Source organism: Cydia fagiglandana, chromosome 9 (assembly GCF_963556715.1).
Source record: "Cydia fagiglandana chromosome 9, ilCydFagi1.1, whole genome shotgun sequence".
In the NCBI taxonomy this organism is placed as follows: Eukaryota; Metazoa; Arthropoda; class Insecta; order Lepidoptera; family Tortricidae; genus Cydia; species Cydia fagiglandana.
This window is the reverse complement of record NC_085940.1, coordinates 11015776-11037011: the sequence shown is the minus strand read 5'-3', so window position 1 is coordinate 11037011 and position 21236 is coordinate 11015776. Positions and strand designations below refer to the sequence as shown.

At 36.9% G+C, this 21236-nt stretch overlaps 1 protein-coding gene across 1 annotated transcript; it reads right to left on the bottom strand.

The window, feature by feature from the left end:
• Positions 1-1588: 1588 nt before the first annotated feature.
• LOC134667766 (uncharacterized) lies at positions 1589-20521 on the bottom strand. The gene is made up of 3 exons (XM_063525180.1): positions 19970-20521; positions 12438-12620; positions 1589-1666 (listed from the first exon to the last, which is right to left on the bottom strand). Exons 1-3 carry the CDS (start codon positions 20519-20521, stop codon positions 1589-1591), a joined length of 813 nt encoding a protein of 270 aa, XP_063381250.1.
• Positions 20522-21236: the final 715 nt, after the last annotated feature.

The following is a 21236-nucleotide window of genomic DNA, read 5'->3' as shown; positions in this document are numbered from 1 at the left end:
ATGGCAAACCCCAAAATTGGGGCGGAACGGATGTACTTTTAGCTACCTGTAGCAAAGCGACGAAATCGCGGAGTGAGACACGCCTAAGGGTGATAGACAATTATTGGACATGGACAATTATTCAAAATTAGAGTTCTTGTTTCATTTGAATAAATACAATACAATTGACAACTGGACTAATAATGCCTAATGTTTAGGGTTCCGTACCTTAAAAGTAAAAAACGGAACCCTTATAGGAACACTCGTGCGTCTGTCTGTCTGTCTGTCCGTATATCACAGCCTATTTTGTCAGAAACTACTGGACCAATTAAGTTGAAATTTGGTACACATATGTAAATTAGTGACCCAAAAATGGACTTTTTTATATAATTTTAAAATACATAGGTTCGAAGTTATTTAAGAAAATAGCCAATAAATTACCATTCCCCGCCCCCCCTTTATCTCCGAAACTACTGGGTCCAAAATTTTGAAAAAAATACACAAAATAGTTCTTTGCCTATGAATGACAAAAAACCCTATTAGAAATTTGCAGTCAAGCGTGAGTCAGATTTATGTACGGAACCCTAGAAACGCGAGTTCGACTCGCACTTGGCCGCTTTTTTTTTGGCAAACAGCATGCGGATAACGAATGTGACCCAGAATTAAAGTGAGAAATTTATGTCCAAAATATTGAATATAAATTAATGAAACATTATAAAATTTATAACAGTAATAATTTTGGTTCAAAGACAAAATAAATCACATTTTCAGATTAATATAAAATTTGCGCCCACGGCAATTTGAAAATCAATTTTTCTTTGATTTTTCGCGGCCCGCCGTATTACGGCTGTTCCAGATTTTGTAACCACTTATTTGGTCACACTAAGAAATATACCGCGAAAAATTGGCTTTTGGTCCAAGGTATAAAAATATAAAAACGGAAATCCTGGTTTAAATGACAGATAAAAAAACAGACGCCATGAAAGCAAAACTTTTATTTTATATTAAGAAGAAATTCAGCCAGTAAGACTTTCAAAATGGTCTCTTTACTTCTGGGACACCATTTTATCATTTTATTTAAAGGTAAACTAAAACAATTTTAAGCATAAAAAATCAACTGAACATTTCATTGCCATATATGTATAAGTAGGTATAAAAAAATATTCAGTAGGTATTTAGTTGAACACACACACAGATATCTACTGTGAATCCTTTCCCTAGATAGGTACCTTTTAGCACCCTACAATAACGCTTGCACACATGGGTTCACATAGGGAAACAAATGCTTGGCCATGCCGCCTCCTCCCGGTAAGGGAAGAAGAGGCCGGCCCAAGAAGCGATGGTTTGATGTCGTTAAGGAGGACATGCGTACCAACGGACTCACAACCAGGGATGCCGAAGATCGGGCAAAGTGGACACGAAGGAGTCGGAGGGCGGACCCCGGGTCCTCGCGCCCCGCTGTGCCAGGATTGACGCCAGGATGATGATGATGATGATGATGACATGGGTTTACATAGGAATATTATATTTTTTATTCCTTTTGTAATAATACTGTCTAATTATATCCAGTCGCTACGTAGTAGGTACGAGTACCAAGACGTATTCAGCACTACGGCGGCGGCGGCGCTACCACGATAGTCGATAGGCGGAAGCTCGTGAGGATAACGGGCCGGAACGAACCCGCGTCCTATATAGTTCGTTTTTTTAGCATTAGAAAAAAGGTAAACAATCTTGTAACAATTATGAATCTAATACGATAATTTATATTTTTCTGCTTTCATAAGTAATAGTTACTGATTTTTCAAAAGCGTTTTTCAATGAAAAGACATGTCAAGATCGCTTACCTGCTTTGTACTTCTTTCTAATGCTAAAAAAACGAACAATATCTACTGGTTTCGGTGATCGGCTACCTAGTTGCTTAAAATAGAAGATGCTTTATTCAAAAACGCTTAATTTAGGTGGTTCTCCTTGCTCGATTTTCATACAAACTTTCTTGGCACCCTAGCTCCTATTATATAGGGTTTCTTCACTTGTATATGTAATGTTTGGGTAGTATATATATTTCTGTCTTCGCTTAACGTAAAAAAATACTAAATTTTGATTAAAATTATTAAGAAAAAAGCCTTTGAATATTGGTAAAATTTTGCCTCATTGCTTGTTTGTGTGAGTGATGCTTATAGTATCGGTGTAATTCTAACATGGCGACTTCACTTGACAAGCAATCATTTTTAATTTGTCAAAGGTGTAACAGATGGCACTTTAAAACCGCAACACAGATTACCTGTGTATTTTGTTTTATTTTCACTCAATAGAGGGAAGTATATTTAATGCACAAAGCATGTTACGAGTATACCTACTCATTTAAGAATCTCCTTTCTGATATAATTTCATTCCCAGATTTAATATAACTTAATACTTAATTATTATGATTATTACACAATAAAATACATTTATATATTTATAGAAAGGTCAGTCCAAACAATCATTCGCGTTACGGTCGTCCACCGAAAACCCTTGTGAATTCTGCTTTCGTTTCGGTAGAAATATAAATGTTCTCTGGAAAAGATATTTATTGTAACAATGATTTTTAAACTAAAATACCTAGCTATATTTTTCTCAAAAATATATAGGTATGTGGAGAAAAATGTCATCTTCTTGTAAATAAACAAGATTCTATAATATCTTCTGCTTGTGCATAACAATAACATTAGTAGATGATATTTTTAGGGTTCCGTACCCAAAGGGTAAAACGGGACCCTATTACTAAGACTTCGCTGTCCGTCCGTCTGTCCGTCTGTCTGTCACCAGGCTGTATCTCACAAACCGTGATAGCTAGACAGTTTAAATTTTCACAGATGATGTATTTCTGTTGCCGCTATAACAACAAATACTAAAAACAGAATAAAATAAAGATTTAAATGGGGCTCCCATACAACAAACGTGATTTTTGACCAAAGTTAAGCAACGTCGGGAGTGGTCAGTACTTGGATGGGTGACCGTTTTTTTTTTGCTTTTTTTTTGTATTTTTTTTGCATTATGGTACGGAACCCTTCGTGCGCGAGTCCGACTCGCACTTGCCTGGTTTTTTTCAAAAATGCTGCCTTTCACCCGAGTTAAAACACTCTACTTTTCATTTCGCATACGAGGAAAGTAAAATGCATGTGTTTTTTTAAATACATTTTTATAGTAGGTATTTTTGAGAGTAGGTATTTTCAAGTAACAATTTGGCCAAAAGTATCGTTATTTATGGAATGGGGAGTCAAATATCAGAATGGAAATTGATTTATACCCAAATTTATACACAAATCCATTTATACCCAAATTTCAATTGCTTATTGTAAAAAGAATAATAAAATCGTACTTAGAATTGGAACCTAAACTGCTGTAGTGCAGAAACGTATACAAATACAAATTTCTTTATTTCTTTTAAATACACGTGGCCATGGTTTAGGGGATGGAGCCGCCCGGTAAGCAAAGAATTGCCTGTGTTGGGAGGCACCGCTCTTCCCTAGGTTAACAACAAACTTTTTCTCAAAAATGGACGGCAAAGTCGACTTTGCCGTCTAAAAAATAGGTCGCGAAGCGCGTAGTTTATGGTTAGTCAAAAATTAAAAAGTTAAAAACATTGCAGTCTCGATTTTGGGACTGCAATGTTGCATACAAATTCCATTATTTGTCGAGTTCCAAACTTTTTAAAAGTTGAAATGGCCATATCAAATGAAGGCACAGGCCCATTAAGCAGCCAAACAGATGATTAATACCGCAACTATTTAGCTGTCTCAAATAGGTTGGCGTATTTTCGGCAGAAAAATACACTTCAATTTTTTTTATTAAAAAAATAAAAAGGCGGCAAGGGCTTTTTCTGTGAAAATATATACGTAAGAACGTTGCTTTTGTAAAATATTTCTATGATATTTATATTTCTTGTACCATTTTTGAGAAAAGCACTATATATGACTCGGCTGGAAGGCTACTTGCGGGCTTCGGATTCAATTAAACGGACTCCCAAGGTCGTCCGTTTAAAACGAATCCTCAGCCTGCAAGTAGCTACTTCCGAGCCTCGACAATAATGTACTATTTATCTAAACATAAATACCTAAAAATATAATTTCTAAAACTAAAATAACAACAATGACCATTTTTAGCTTACACGTTAGATGCTTATAATTAGGTGTAAAATTTTAACAGATTTATTTTATTGTAAGTAGCTTAAATATAATAATAAATGTAAATGCATGAAAAACGCTCGCGCGTGTGCGTGTGTGTGTGTGTGTGTGTGTGTGTGTGTGTGTGTGTATATATATATATATATATGACAGAGACTATTCTGTCCGATCATTTCCTGCACACCTTTTACAACAACAATGACCCTCTTTCATATATTCGGTCAAATTGTGCTTTTTAAAAAATAATTATAATAATATAATAATAATAATAATAATATAGCCTTTTATTCAGATCCACTTAACCTAATGACATTAAACTGATTCAAACAAAAGATACATAAACATAAAAACTTATTCTAGTATTTGCTTCTTGCTTATTCTTTGTAGATCTGTTTGCCAATCGGCAAAGGCCTCCTCCAACCTTTTCCATTCCGATCTATCTTGAGCCACTCTGTTCCATGTTACTCCTGCCACTTTTCTAATATCATCGTCCCACCTTTTCCGTGGTCTACATCTCTTCCTTTTGCTGTTCCTGGGGTACCATCCTGTCACTTTCTTACTCCATTTATCAATACCTCTAATCATGTGCCCTGCCCATTTCCATTTGAGTCTTCTCATTTTCCGTGTTACATCTATGGTTTTTGTTTTATTTCTGATGACATGATTTCCCAGTCTATCTGATTTCTTGACACTCAGCATACTCCTTTCCATAGCGTATTGGCAGGTTGCGAGTTTTCTGGTCATTTCCTGATTTAAATTCCATGATTGGCAGCCATATATAAGGACGGGTAGTATACACGTGTTAAATAGTTGACTTTTGATGTTTATGTGCAGATTTTTGTCTTATTATTAAATCTTATTAATAAAATCTTATTAATAAATTAAAAAATAATTATAGCCAGCCTTTTATGAATGTAGTATGATACCTTAGGGTATGGTGCTTTACGCACACTAGCGTCCCTTCCCCTCCCCCTGACGCAACCCCCCCTTTTTGCATGAAATATGTCCCGGTTCACAGTTTTTTAAATTTTTTCAGGAAGGTATACATTTTAGGAAAAAAGTGTCAATGAAAGAAATAATCCTTAATAAATTCTTAATAAAAAAGATCATATTCATTTTTTTTATATGATGCACCTAATTCATGTATTAGCTTGTCAAAATTCGAAATAACATAGTTTTTATTTAGGGTTCGAAACTCATTTATTATACACGGTGTAACATGAGGAAACCTAATAATTTTAACAGCGTATTCCTGATCACATTTAGAGACAAAAATGTCCTATAAACTTTTTGAAATTCGCCTAGTTTCAGAGTTAATACCAATAAAAAAAAAACAAGTTTCTATTGTTACATAGTTCAAAACGCCTTTTTGATGGCGATGTTGCTACTATGGGATTTAGTCTAAATATCCTTATTGATATGTCAAAAAGTGACAAGTAACACTTTGCAAAAACTAAGTTTTACGAAAAAAAAAACCATTTTAAGTGACAAGTTTACCAATAGCATTTAATTTTTATGTACAAATTCATTCATAAAATTAAAAAAAAAACCAAACAATTTTTTTTTGGCGAAATTGACCTAAACACCTATTACATCTTTTCTTTTTTTTGACCTCATGTATACATTTTAGGATAAAAGTGTCAATGAAAGAAAAAGTTCCTTATTAAATTCTCAGTAAAAATGGTTATATTCATTTTATAACACTTATTATACAAGGTGTCCTCAAGAAATACAGAATACAGACTTTATTGGTAAATATAAACATAGTTACATTTTACACGTCATTAACTTAAAACTATTGAGTACATTGTGTTTAAATCATTAAATACAAGTAATAAACAAGTAACATTTGTAAGTAAATGCGAAAGATTTTATTTCTGAGGTCAAAAGAAGGAAAAAATGTATGTATGAGTTTAGGTCAATTTCGCCGAAAACAATTTTTTTATTGTTTTTAGGGTTCCGTACCTCAAAAGGAAAAAACGGAACCCTTATAGGATCACTCGTGCGTCTGTCTGTCTGTCCGTCTGTCACAGCCGATTTTCTCCGGAACTACTGGACCAATCAAGTTGAAATCTGATACACATATGTAAGTTTGTAAGCAAATGAATTTTAAACATGGGGGCCACTTTTGGGGGGTAAATGAAAAAATTCAAAAATAAAAAATTTCAAACTATATCATGTTACATGTCAAATGAAAGAGCTTATTGTAAGGATCTCAAATATATATTTTTTATAATTTTCGAATAAACAGTTTAGAAGTTATTCAAGAAAATAGGCAAAAAAATGACTATTCCCCCCCCCCTTTATCTCCGAAACTACTAGGTTTAAAATTTTGAAAAAATACATAAAATAGGTCTATACCTATAGATGACAGGAAAACCTATTAGAAATGTACAGTCAAGCGTGAGTCGGACTTAATTACAGTTTTTGATCCGACTCCTACGGATTTTTTTAAAGATTTCACTCACGTTTCATTATTAAAAAAAACTTTATGATATCGGAATAAAACAGACATTTCTCTTGCTAAGTTTATGACAATTGTCACAAGAAACACTACAATTGTCACGAAATTCAGACATATAACTCATTACCTGTCAAGAATTACCTACAATTCTTCTAAATCTTTGACAATTGTCAGAAAGTTCGCAGGAGAAATATCTGTTTTTTTCCGATATAATAAAGTTTTTTTAAATAATACAATGATGGTGGCAAACAGGAATACGGCCCGCCCGATGGTAAGTGGTAATCGTAGCCCATGGATGCCTGTGACGTCAGCAACAGTGATTTTACAATTCGTCGCACCTGTCACCGATGTGAAATTGGGGCCAGGAATACGCTGTCAAAATTATTCGGTTTCCTCGTGTTACACCGTGTATAATAAATGAGTTTCGAATCCTAAGTAAAAACTATGTTATTTCGAATTTTAACAAGCTAATATGTACATAAATATGGTGCATCATGTAAAAAAATGAATATGACCTTTTTTTATGAAGAATTTATTAAGGATTATTTCTTTCATTGACACTTTTTTCCTAAAATATATACTTTCCTCAAAAAATGTAAAAAACTGTGAACCAGGACATATTTCATGCAAAAAGGGGGGGTTGCGTCAGGGGGGGGGGAAGGGACGCTAGTGTGCGTAAAGCACCATACCCTAAGGTATCATACTACATTCATAAAAGGCTGGCTATAATTAGTTTCTCTTCCCCATACATTAGAACACAATTTAACCGAATCAATAGCATGAGAAATGAAACGGATATTTCTTGTTTTCTTTGCATTAGCATTTTTCTCTCGATAATTTAATCAATTTGCAACATAAGTAGAAGAATCCTCATATATCCATAAATATCAAAATATAAAAAGACATACATTTTCAGAAGATTTCCCCGTGCGACGTTGCCAAATGGTTTAAAGTACAACATGCTCGCAACGTTTGGATGTCAATAATCAATAAGTCGACAATGAAAAATTATATTTCAAATCAATTCAAACTTGATATTTTTGACAGTAATGGGTTACTTAAATAAGAAGGCATTTTTCGCCCGGGTCTACTATGGTCAAATGGTCTAGTGGCTTTTAGCTATTGAGTATAAGTCTAACAAGTTGAACAGCATGACAGGGTTCAAACCGCGAACAAAGACTCATTTCTTTTTGTATTTATTTATTTATTTTATTTCATCTTTTTGGTAATTTTATATGCCTTATTTTAAAAGTTATTTTAAGTAAATGTGTTGTATTTGATTATTCCATGTAGGTATATCATTTCAATAAAATTTTGGAAACTTTTATTTTATACCTGGTCAAGCAAATCTTGTCAGTAAAAAAAGGCGCGAAATCCAAATGTTCTATGAACGATATCCCTTCGCGCCTACATTTTTCAAATTTGCCGCCTTTTCTACTGACAAGATCTGCTTGACCAGCTATACTTCGTCGATAGTTGACTTCTTATGTACCTATTCTGCGATCCTAATTAGCCTCATGCATGACTTTTTTTAAATTATTTTAATCATTATTTATATCCTTTGAAAACCGGAAAATAAAAATACTTTTATAAATCTTCCCATAATATTATTAAAAAATAATTAAAATACTGAAAATGTTTTACTCACGTAAGTTTAGTTTCGAAGAATAACATACGCTTAAAATAATTCAAAAGAGAATGCTAAAATTATAAAATAAAAAAAAATTGGCATTGTCGGGGTTTGAACCATGTATCTTAGCTACAATCTGATTTTTTTCAAAATAGAGGCTACGGGTGCCACGAGCACATGACAGTTGATGGTCGAAAACATTAGTTGCTTCTGAATGCCTTGTAATTCTTAATCGTTGCTCAAACAAGAATTTATTATTTAATTTCCAATCTTTTTTCAACAATAAACATTTCATCCGCTGCGCCCTCTAGGTTACTTTACTGTAACATTACGAATCTGCTGACATTTGACACTGACTTTAAGGTGACTTTAAGTACGTAAGTGTGCGTGAATGCAAGAAATTGCAATATTTTGCAGTTGGATTCCGATAATAACGAAATGAGACAATGTTGAGTTGAACATGTCTCGATTTGGATGTAGTATTTTTTATAGTTTTCGCACATATCAAAACATCTTATGAAACTTTGTATTTTGGGAGAAATAGTGAAAATCCACAATTCGTGCACAGTGACGCCATCTTTTGGCTGATAATCGGCATCCCATCCCTAGACATCCGCCTTAACTAATAACACTGCCATAGATTGGTTATAAAGCGTTTCTGAAATGGTCTCCACTCAGCATCATGTCAAGGAACCTTTGAGGTCCCCGACGCTGGTCTTCCATAATAAACTTCAATAAATACGACAAGATGGCTCTGAGTTCATAACCTTTTTGCCAATGTATATCATCGTTTCCGCCCTATTGTCCAATTGTGTGAGAGTTTATATACCAATAAAAACAACTCCCACTTTTTCACAACATCATAAACACTAGGCGTAAGTATATGATCTGTGCTAGGTGTAATCAGTATGCCAACAATGATATGGCGCGGTGTTGGCTAACTATATCCGGCCGCTATGTACCACGATGTACCCGGACGCTCTGATAGCCGCTAGGCCGGCCGGCCGGAAGCGCGCGAGGATAACGGGCCGGAACGTGTCCGGGCCCGGCTAGCTGCCGGTTCCGGTGTCCGGCTAGAGCACTGCATTAATAAGCTTCAATTACAACGACAAATTTGTACATTGGTAATGCAATTGGAAAATTATACTTGAGAAAACTAGCTTGCAGTGCATTTCTTCATATCAATCAATTTTTACTAAGCACCTATTCAGAACGTTATTTATTGATAAAAACAAAGAAAGGAATAAACTGAACTAGATAGAAGTGTCTTGTTGAACTTGATCTCATTAATTAATTACAAGTAGGTATTGTATAGTAGGTACCTAGACCTTGTTAAGGCCGCCGGAAGACGCTGGATGCGGGTCGCTTCCAACCGGTACGAATGGAGGTCCAAGGGGGAGGCCTATGTTCAGCAGTGGACGTATTATGGCTGAGATGATGATGATGATTATATAGTAATCACAGTAAGAGAGCGCGGTCTAAAAGATACGACAGAGAGTTATCCCTTAAAATATAAGTTTTATTATAGAGGTTTCCTTTTTTTAGGATAGGTGTATGCATATTGCAGGAAATATATAACTACCGTAAACGTTAAGAAGTACATTAAAGAACAAGTTCTGTAGTTCGGCCGTTGCAGCAGATCCCCTTGGCAATGTGAAACAAGACTAAGCTAAGTTAGGTACTTATCAAAGTTTTCTTTCGCCTTTTAGAACTTAGTTGAAGAATTTTAGCAAGTATCGGCTCCCCATGTGGCGCGTTTTTCTCGATTCTGGGCATTTCTATTTAAAGTTGTACCCTCGAGTTTTTCGCATGTCCCCTTATATTTTTTGCGTTTTACTCTTAAGACGAATTTTTTAACTAGGCAAATGATGTTTTTTATTGAAATATATTATATAGACACATCATTTATTAAGTTTAATGGACAATAAATCACTTTTTTCTTACTTAAAATCAGGTTTTTAGATATGATAAAATCACTTTGTAGTACTGTCCCCTTCACCGACTTAAATTTTTGATGGACTTTTACACATATTTTTTCTATGAAGGCAACACCAAGTAATGCATTCCTGGCATAGTTTAAATGTTGAAAAATGTGTTATTGATGAAAAAGAGCTTTAAAAACACCAATAATAGGGTTTAATTTCGATAAAAACGTTGTCCCCGCGAAATGGTGAAACGGACATAGTCCAGGCTGCGTAGCCAAGATGCCGATCGCTTACGCTCCGTAGCGATCGAAACGCAACTGTCACTGTCGCACTAATATGGAAGTGTGATAGAGAGACATAATGGTTTTCGTTGTCGAAGCGATAGCGATTGTGACCTTGGCTAGGCCGCCAGGTTGGTTACGCAGTTTTCGCTACTTAGCGAAATACTTTTTACCAACATTTTAGGTTTTTTTTCATCCTGGAAACCCGGTGACCATAGATAAAGCTTGTTTAAACGTCAAATTTGATTTATAACAGTCAATTTGCAACCTCCAAGGCGGGCTGGTGTGTGACCGGTAATTTTACTCAATGTTTTGTCCGTTTTGTTCAACTGTTTATGCAGCTTGAACCTTAAGTAACTAAAACACTGTTAATATTAAATAAAACCATGTTTCATATAGTTATTTATCAAGCACATAAGTTGAACATTGCGGTTAGTTTTGTATTATTTTGAATAGATTTAATTCTGGATCAGACAAATCGTTACGTCCTTTTGGTTACAATTTGAAGCGTAACATATAGCCGGACTAGAAAAATGTAACCAAACGGACACGGTAAAGTCGCACGCACATTGAGTATGTATAGTTTTTACCGTGACTTTGTCTATACTTATTTAATTCATATGCAATTAATAAGTCATATTTTATTAAGTAATATTGAGTTTCTTATGTTTAAAACCTTATCTACTGATTTTGGTACATATTTTGTAGTCCTTTTTTTAATCACTGAGTATTTGTGTAAATTTTTAATTATTGTGATCTCGTCTTTACTTTGTCCATTAAGGTACATGGGTGTCCATTTGGAAATGTCCCCTTGATTTCAAAAGTATTTTTTATTGTTTATTCAAAGTTTATAAGCTAAAATATTTAATTTTTTTTACAATAATCATTACTATCATTAGTTTTAGTAATTCTAATTATTGTTATTCGTCACATGGCAGTAATGCCAATAACTATTTAATAAACCTAAAAATATCGTACGATTTGGGGTCACCTCGTAACCAAACCACCTAAAATTTCCTTTTATGAAAAATGTTTGTTTTAAATTGGTCAATAATGATTGTTTTTAGGTTGTTTATTAACATTATTATGCTTTAAACATAAAAACATTTGCTTCAAGTATGTCTTTTATGGACTATTTCAATAACCATTTGTAACCAAACGGACCGCAAAAAACCTCCCTCATCCTATTAAAAATTAATTTTAACTGGTTTATGCTAAAAATATAACGATTCTCTTTTGTGTTTCGTAAACTAGAATATATTTACTCCTAAAATCACATAAAAAAGTACCAAATAATCCAAATTATATTTTCAACTCGTCAAGTGAGTCATGGTACAACTTTAAATGGAAATGCCCTTCTTCGTTAAAGGAAAGACTAAAAATTAGTTGTGCGAGTATTTACCACACACAGTTATCGGGGGGCACGGCAGTGCCCCCGCCAAGTCGAGCGCGAAGCAAACACTGCCGTACCATCCTTTACTGGAACCATTTCGCCGCATTTTCAGGCCCCTATTTGAGAACCTCTGGATAAAACCAGAACGCAGAAATTTTGGTCATCCAGTAAGCTATAATCACATACTTAAAATCCAAAATTTCGAGTCTGTAGGTCATTTAGTTCCGAAGTTAAGCGAAAGCAAAGTTTCGCATTTATGAAACTCACTCATGATCATCAGAATGTATAAACAATGGTGTCATGGAGCACCTGGTTTTGTACCCTTGTGTACCCTTCAACGGCCAAGTCACACAACATTAACTATAATAATAAAGAAATCGCAGTAAGGAACCTTAGACTTGGCACGACTTTGTCTAGATTTCATTACTTTTTAGAGATAAACAAGCAGGTCCATCGAGACTTGGCTAGTTTTTTACAGAATGTTTTTGGTGGGATTGACTTATATTGACTTAATTTACAGATAGTGAGTTGGTATATTTATTTTCGTCTAGTTCTTTATGCTATTCCTACAAAGCCGCGTCTCCACCAAGCGCACGCACCTGCGAGGCAGCCTCGCGAGCCAAATGCTCGGTCTGTGTGGACGTGCCTCGGGGCCGTTCGGGCGCACGTTGGCTCGGCCGAGCGTGCCTCGGGGTCGAGCCGTCCGCTGTCGGTAAATGTGACATGCTCAAAGGTGCCTCAGTGTGCGCTGTTCGTTCGGTGTGGACTGGTGGTGGTTTTGGCTCGCGAGCGCAAATAGTTTTAAATAATTATGAACTCTTAAGAGCAGTCGATCCGTTTGATTCAACTATATTATGGTGAACATATAAGATGTTGTGGGATCCCAAAGATCCAAAACATTTAAATAAATGTACGCGGGGAATTGCTTATAATTGTCCACATCAGTTCCTCTAATCGGTGCTTGTAACATAACATGTCTTCCATCCATTGCTCCAACATGGGGGAAATTCCATTTATTCTCAAATTCTTCCGATATAGCTAGCAACTCTTCTTCTAAAAAAAATTCTAGATATTATTCATTGCATTTATGTTTTTGCTTTGTCCTAACCCAACACAAAAACAGTGCTGTTGGTCGTTACCAACAGCACTGTTTTTGTGTCGACAATGTAGTAAAAATGTGATTTTACTACATTGTGCACTTCACTAGAAATGGGTCCTCAACCAATGCCTTATCATTAAACTAGAAAAGGACATTAACAAATAAAGAGACACTGTTTGCTGGTTTCAACTATGCACACGTGAGATATTAACGAACAAAAGAAAAACCGTGGCAGAATAAAACAAAACCATAAATAAATAACCAGGAAGGAACAACAGAACAATTTGCACAAGCCAGGTCAGTTGACCTTGACCAGCCAGTAACAACACATGCACGTGCCCCCATTGTTCCTCAGACAGACCCAAACAACCAGAACATTGTTCCTCTTTTTTAAACAATAAGCCAGTAGAAAAGTAGCACCAGCAGAAATAACACAACTATCCATCGCGAATTGCCTCGGACTTCTGATGGCTCGGTCTGCCTCGCGAGGCTCGCCTCAGTGTCTCCGAGCTAAACCGCGAGGCTGCCTCGCGAGCGCGTGCGCTTGGTGGAGACCCGGCTTAACGGGTGTGTTTAAACCGTTCCAAAGAATATTTGAAATTACAGGGGTTAATATTTGCTCTAAGAAAATAATTCCCATTTCTATTCTACTTCTCTCGACATTAAATTTGAATTCACCAAACCTTTCATGAAATTCATAAAACATGTGGCACATTATTTGATTCAATGTCTAATCCAATCCAGAATTTAATCCTGCAGTCATTAGTCCAGTCGCAATTAAAATCTGACTATGGGCCCGATTCAGATTTTGAAATAGATATCTATTAGATATCTTTTAGACATCATGCACCCAGATACGATAACGATATGTTTAAGATCTGACCTGTCAAATTTGACATTTGCGCGATTCTGGAGATACTCTAGAACAGAACGATTTCCACAGGATATTACTTAGAGATCCAATTCACATCTAATAGATATCTATCTCTATCTAACGTAAAAGTGACATTGGTTGCCCGAATTGCGCTGCAAAAGAGAACTAGTTGATATCTAAACTATTATAACGTATCTAGAATGGATCTAGTACGTGTCGTCTCTTGTGAATATCTTGAAGTTCAAATACGGCAGATTTATTTTAACTAAGCGACCGTTGTATAAAATAAGGTGGGTGATATAAATTAACCTTCTTTAATTGCTTCCAAAATGACCCTCAGCTCTCCTAATTTAATCTCCAACATTAATGAGCACTTGTCAGACTTCGCTTGCAGTTTCCCTAGCTTGCTAACTGTCACTCAGGATTACGACAATTAGGATTAAATGATTAATCACCAGCTTACGCGAACAAGCATGAAGTACTTCTAGTGGCATCTTACTAGTCCGTGAAGGGAACTCCATGTAAGCGTGATGAACTATATTTAATGTTCTAAATTACTAACTAGTAGTACCACAGAGTAAATAATAGTACTAGGTACAGAAGACGCACTCTCTAACAAAGCGCGTCTGTTACGATCAGGACAGATATGGCCGCAAGGTGCCGACAGCGCCACGCGCGGCTTATTGCTAGCCACCAAAATTGGTGTGGAACGAATGTACCTCGAAATCGCGGAGTGAGCCACGCCTGGTAGTACCTAATTGTCTCATTAACATTATTATAAATTAACGAGGCAAGTGCATTAATGAGGTGCAAGTTGACGGTTGTTAACTATATATCAATATATGTATAGTAAGTATACGTCTTTTTTTTAGAGTTAAAATTGGGGGCCCGATTCGGATTTTGAAATAGACATCTATTAGATATCTTTTAGACATCACCAAGATACGATAATCATATGTTTAAGATCTAACCTGTCAAATTTGACATTTGCGCAATTCTGGAGATACTCTTGAACGATTTCCACAGGATATGACTTAGAGATCCAATTCACATCTAATAGATATCTTACTCTATCTAACGTAAAAGTGACATTGGTTGCCCGAATTGCGCTGCAAAAGAGAACTAGTTGATATCTAAACTATAACGTATCTAGAATGGATCTAGTACGTGTCGTCTCTTGTGAATATCTTGAAGTTCAAATACGGCAGTGGGTGTTTAGGTATAATATTTCTCCCACATTTATTATAGTTGTGTGCTAAATGTCTTGGCCTAAAAACAAAGATTTTTGTTAATTTATTATATCATATTTGGCTTTAGCTAGGTACTTTCTACGGAAAGTGAGAATAAAAACATTTTTTTATATTTTTTATCTCCACATTTCTACAAAACGCCTCCCTCTGGAATGAGGGCGCTATAAAAAGGTGTTTAAATTATGGCTGTAGTCCCCATTTTAGCTGATTGCAGGGGAGTGTGACCTGGGCTGTCATTAGCATTGACTAACGGGCACTCGCCTCTGGACAACCAGTATAAGTGTGACCAGCAAGCCTATTATGGATCGCTTTATCCACATTTATCCACGTGATAAAACAACTGTCACATTTTAACTCTGCGGGATAGAAAGAGACGGACACCGTTTTATCACGCTGTCACGTAGACAAATACGACCATCATATCCGTACTGCAAATCAGTGTGTCAGATGTCAGAGTATACTGAATCTCATTTATGATGACGCAAAAAAAAATGATTAATCCCTCTTTTTATAGGGTAATTCGCCAGTAACTGGCTACTTTTAGTAACTAGCCGCCCTAAATTAAAAATGAACTGAATTCTTTTCACCTATAAACATATTTCATTTTAGTATAAGGCTTCAATACCCAGACCCAGAAAGTTTGAGATTTCTTGCGGAATACATCGCTGACGTGCAGCCCTCTAAGAAGTGAAAACGTTTTAATATTGGCTGGTTTGAGGAACAAACTTGAATTTGAAACATGAAAAACTGAAAATATTTATCTGCCTCTCTACTCTTGTCTTATAGTTCTTGATGCGTATTCGAACGACAGAGAGGCTGATAAAATGTTGACGGTAGGCTCTCTGATAGTGATAATTGAGTGCTAGCTCCCACGCGCGTTGTGATTTCAAATCCCACTCCTTGGACATGGACGTATTTATTACCACAGTTTAAAATTGTTAGGCTTATACTGGCTTATCTTCGACTCTGGTTGCGATTGCTCGGTAAGTGGTGTGATCTATGTCTGCCCTGCTGTAATCTTTTGTTTGGCGAACACTCGGCGCGCCGTTGTCGCTCGTGTCTTGACGGGTAGTTCGCAAATTATACGTCTAGTTCCTACGTAAGTTCTGTCGTTTTTATTGTTGACCCGTTTAGAGATTTTAACGATCTATGCATTTTATTATTTTTTGTGCCACGGCGGTAGCTAACAAGCGTGCGGGTATTTAGCACAAAAGCAAATACACATAGTACCTACCTATATACTAGACTGGGGTGCTAAAAACGAGTAGCCGAAGATTCGGCAACAAACTGTAACTGCTTAATGTAGTTGTAAATTTGCATCAGTTTGATCGCTTGCTATGTCTTCAATAGTAAAACACAAGGTCTGCAAATATTATTACCGAAATTCAGTATTCACTGTATTAAGTATGTAATAATTGATCTTTCACTCAGTTAAATGTTGGTATTAAACTAAACAGTACCGTCTAGTTTCCTAAAAGCCAGGAGTTGAAGTAATTTCTATTACGGTCCAAAGTCGAAGTTAGCGCCAATTTGGCAATAACTCAGGCGCGTATAATTCCAGTTCACCCTGTACGTAAATTTCCGAACCATGTGTGAAGTTTTATACATATAACTAATTCATAGGCATTTCACTTATTTTATTGAAACTGGGCATGATTACAAAGACTTACGCGGTACCGGAAAATGGGGTGTGTAGGGATTACGAGGGCAGTTGGGTTATGAATGGGGTGAGGAGGGATGGTAGGGGGGTGAGATTGGTATTTTTAGACCAGAGTTATTACATTGTTACGGAAATACTTTATTCTCTTGAGAAGTCAAGCTATTGTAATATTGTGTAAATTCTAGCAGTTGTCATCTCACTCAATTCTTATCCCCCCTAACCCCGACTACGGGGTGGGCTGGGATTTCATACTATTTTGTGTTTATCGTTGAATCTATGAAATGAAACGACAGATTATATAATTGAAACACTTTTCAAGTATTAAATCAACGTGCCACATATATAAAATAAACTTATGAGGTTTGAACTTCGGTTTTGTCCCAAGTGACCCCATTCTACGGTAAAGGTACTCTGGGTTAAAGGGAGCATTTTGTCTTTTATTGAGGTTTGAACTTCGGTTTTATCTCAACTCACCCCAATCTACGGTAAAGGTACTCCGGGTTTAAGTGAGCATTTTGTTTTGTGGGCAACAAACTTACTTCATAAGTCGATGTCGATAATACATAATTATGAAGTAATGCCAACGTTATGGAATACTAATATATTTCACACACGTTCACAATGATCTGAGTCGACTATCATATTTGAGAAATGACCCAGTGTAAACGCGCCCTGCCCTAATGTATGTAACAATTAGGTACCTACTGATTTGTTATAAAAGAAAATATTTTCGTTTATTGAACACATTCCAATATTACCCTTTAGGGGTCATCCATTAATTACGTCACACGAATTTCTAGGTTTTTTGACCCCTCCCCCCTCCTTGTCACACTTGGTCACATTTGGCAAACCCCTCCCCCCTAGTGTGACGTCACATTTTTTTCTACGAAATCGCCAAATCGAAAAAAGTATTATTAATATTTTATCAAAATATTTTTGACGATATAAATATTAGTAATTTTATAACCCAAAACTGCTAAGGAAAGAAAATTAAACGAATAAATACGATTATCGTTTTAAAAACTTGATATTTAAATGTGACGTCACAAAGCTTGTGTCTCCCCCCTCCCCCATGTCACAATATGTCACATTTTCTTGACCCCCTCCCTCCCCCTAAACGTGTGATGTAATTAATGGATGACCCCTTACATACAAAGTTTAACATCGTGACATTTGCAACTTACTAAAAACATGTAAGTTTACCCCCTTTCCGGTTCTCCCAACACCAACAAAGCGAGCCTGACCTGCAAAACAAGTTTCATTCTTATTAGCCATCTATATCTTCAAAACAACTACAATAACAATGCACTTGAACGTTTCGTCCCAAGAGCAGAAAATAAAATAAAAGTATCGTTTGAAGCAGACGGTTAGACGTACAATAGTACAGTTCTACATATCGATAAGTTTTGAACACAGACATATATAGCGTTCTAAAATATATCTCATATACCTTCGTGCTTTTGTAATTATGAATTCGTTACGAAGATATTTTTAGTGTTGAGCACCAGCAAATCGAGTGCTCGCGCCGGCTGCAACTAGTGCACCCGTGCACTCGTGCACTCGAGCCTGAGGGAGGACCCTCGAAGGGCCCGAAACATGTCACCAATAGCGACTAAAAATTCAAGTGGGTGAAACCGTTGTCGTCAGTTTGAAATATGTCTCACGAAAATTAAGTATCAAACATTTGTATATTGATTTATATTAATGTGAAGTTTCACAAATGTATACTATAGGTTTATTTATAGGCTTACAGAAAGAGATTTAAGGATTCTACCATGTACGAGATGCGCTCTGCATATGGTAACGTCGCTGTATGCGAAACAGTGCGTGGTCTACTGTACAGTACGAGTATGTCCTCGATTTTAACACACTGCTCTTTCCCACGACAATGCACTATTCAGATATCGATGTCGCGGAGTTTGCACGGCTCGGGAGCGCGTTTTTATTTCGCTTTATTTTATTCCCTCAGATAGCAGTCACCACTTAGGGGAAGCGCGGTTTTAAGCTGCCGTTCTATGAAAGGAATTTCTTGTCAGTTGAGGCTTCCATGAATTTTGCTGGCCGCGTTTAATCTCCTTTCTATTTTTATAAGGTTTCATTTAATCCTGATTTCGGTGTTAGTTTGTAGAAGAGAAGGCTTACTGGCAGTTGTTATTAGTAATTTTGTTTATGGTTCGGTCACTTGACGTACTTTCAAGTGGAAAATGTAACCTATGAAGGAAAATGAATAACAGTGTGAATTTGTTCCTAGTTACAAGACACATGTTATGGTTAATATGTAATAATTGATGGTTGACACAGAAAATTCTAGATCTGAGAGACCTAGATTTGAGAATCCGTATTATTCATAGAATATTAATTAAGCTTTAGTAGGTATATTGCGTTATAAATAGTGATACGTTATTTTCCATTAAGTAAATAACTAATTAGGACGTCTCCATGGAAATGCAAAAAATCGAGATACCACACAAAATCCATAAGTAGTAAGAATACTCATACTCATACTCATACTCATACTCATTCTTTATTGGTAATAGGTAATTACATGTCAGCTTACATAACTAGTACAAATAACATTAAAAATTAAAATTAAATACATTAGCTACTTGCGTAGATTTCTATTTTTATCATTAATATTTCGAAGTCAGAAATTCTTCTATATTATAGAACGACCGCTCAACAAGCCAAGCTTTAAGTTTATTTTTAAAAATTAACAAACTAGGTGCGTCTGTTATTACTGTTGGTAGATTATTATACACAGAGGGGCCCATGACGTGTATAGTTTTTGCCGTCTTTGCTAAGCTTTGGGGCACTGCTGCTAGTTTATGCCCGTATCGTGTAATACGGTCGCTGTTGTCACCCCGCCTGTGGTATTTATCTAAATTCTCTCGCGTGTATGAGGCTATTTGCAGTATCAAGAGACCTGGCAACGTGATAATCCCTAGGTTGGTGAAGTGAGGCCTTGCAGACTCGTACCATGGAACTCGAGCAATAGCCCTTATAGCTCGTTTTTGGAGCCTAAATACACGTAGCCAATCGGCCGCACGTCCCCATAGCTCAAGCCCGTATTGAACGATGGACTGTATGCTGGCGAAGTAACAGCTGCGGCCTGCCTGAAGCGGAAGTACTGTCATCAGCCTGCCAAGGGCGAAACATGCCTTTCCCAATTTGCCGCACAGGGAATTAATATGACTCTCCCATGTTAGGCTTTGGTCTATGTGGAAGCCCAAAAAGGAGGTACTTTTAACCTGGTCTATGGTGCCGCCGGCGAGGCCTACATGCAACGGACGGCGCTTGCGCCCAGACAAATCAAACTGGATGAAATGCGTTTTGGTTAGGTTTAGTATGAGACCGTTTTGTTCAAACCAGTTCGAAAGTTGTCCAGCTACTAGGTTTAGCTTCGATTCTAGTTGATCGATGCTTGGGGCAGTTACAATTGCCGCAACGTCGTCCGCGTACATATAGACCTCACCTTCACTGACTGCCATAGGTAGATCATTAAGTAAGATGGAGAATACCACATTTGACAGGGACGATCCCTGGGGGACGCCGATGGCGGCCGACAGGCCGTGTGAGTTCAAGGTGCCTCTTTGTCCCGTTACATACTGCGTCCTTTTATTCATGAAATCTGACATGAGGGCTTGCGCAGGTCCTCGAATACCGTAGTGATGGAGCTTCGAACTCAGCAACCCATGGTCGACTACGTCGAAGGCTTTCGAGAGGTCACAGAAAAGAACTGCGACCTCAAGCTTGCCCTCTCGCGCCTCAAGTACACGGCGCACCACCTCGCGCGCCATCATTGTGGTTGATCGTCCCGGTCTGTATGCATACTGGCGTTCCGATAGATAGTTGTTATTTAGAAGGAACTGGGATAGACGGGTAGTTAGCCCATTTTCAAAAACCTTCGCGACCGCAGGTATGATACATATGGGACGATAACAACTTGGATCGTCTTGCTTCCCCTTCCCCTTGTACAGCGGGCTGACCTTTATTTCCTTAAGTGATTTCGGATACTTACCAATTCTCAGGCATTCATTGAAAAGTAAAGACAAAGGTTGAATGAGGGAAGTGGCTGAGAATCGTAAGAGTTCAACCGAAATGCCATATAAATCTTGGGTGGGTTTATTAGCAATATACTTTATTATAATTGTATACAGCTCTGCCGGTGAAAAGGGTTTAAATCGTATTGAGCGATCAGCAGCGGAGCGGGCGTGCGAGAGCGAGGCAAGGGCGCACACTGGCTGAGCAGGCGGGGCCCCGCACCGCGTCGCAGCGGAAACGAATTGTTCGTTCATAGCGTTTAATAAATTTAATTTGCTAGAGTATTGCGAGCCATCTGGGTTTTTGATGACATCTGTATAGTCAAAAGCGGAAGATTTGGTTTTATTTGTCTCTGTGTTGACTATATTCCACATGGCTTTGATCTTATTGTCGCTATTATTGATTTTACTAGCATAGAAGTCTGCTTTGGTATTACACGTAAGCTTATCATACCTACTCTTAAGGTCAGCGATT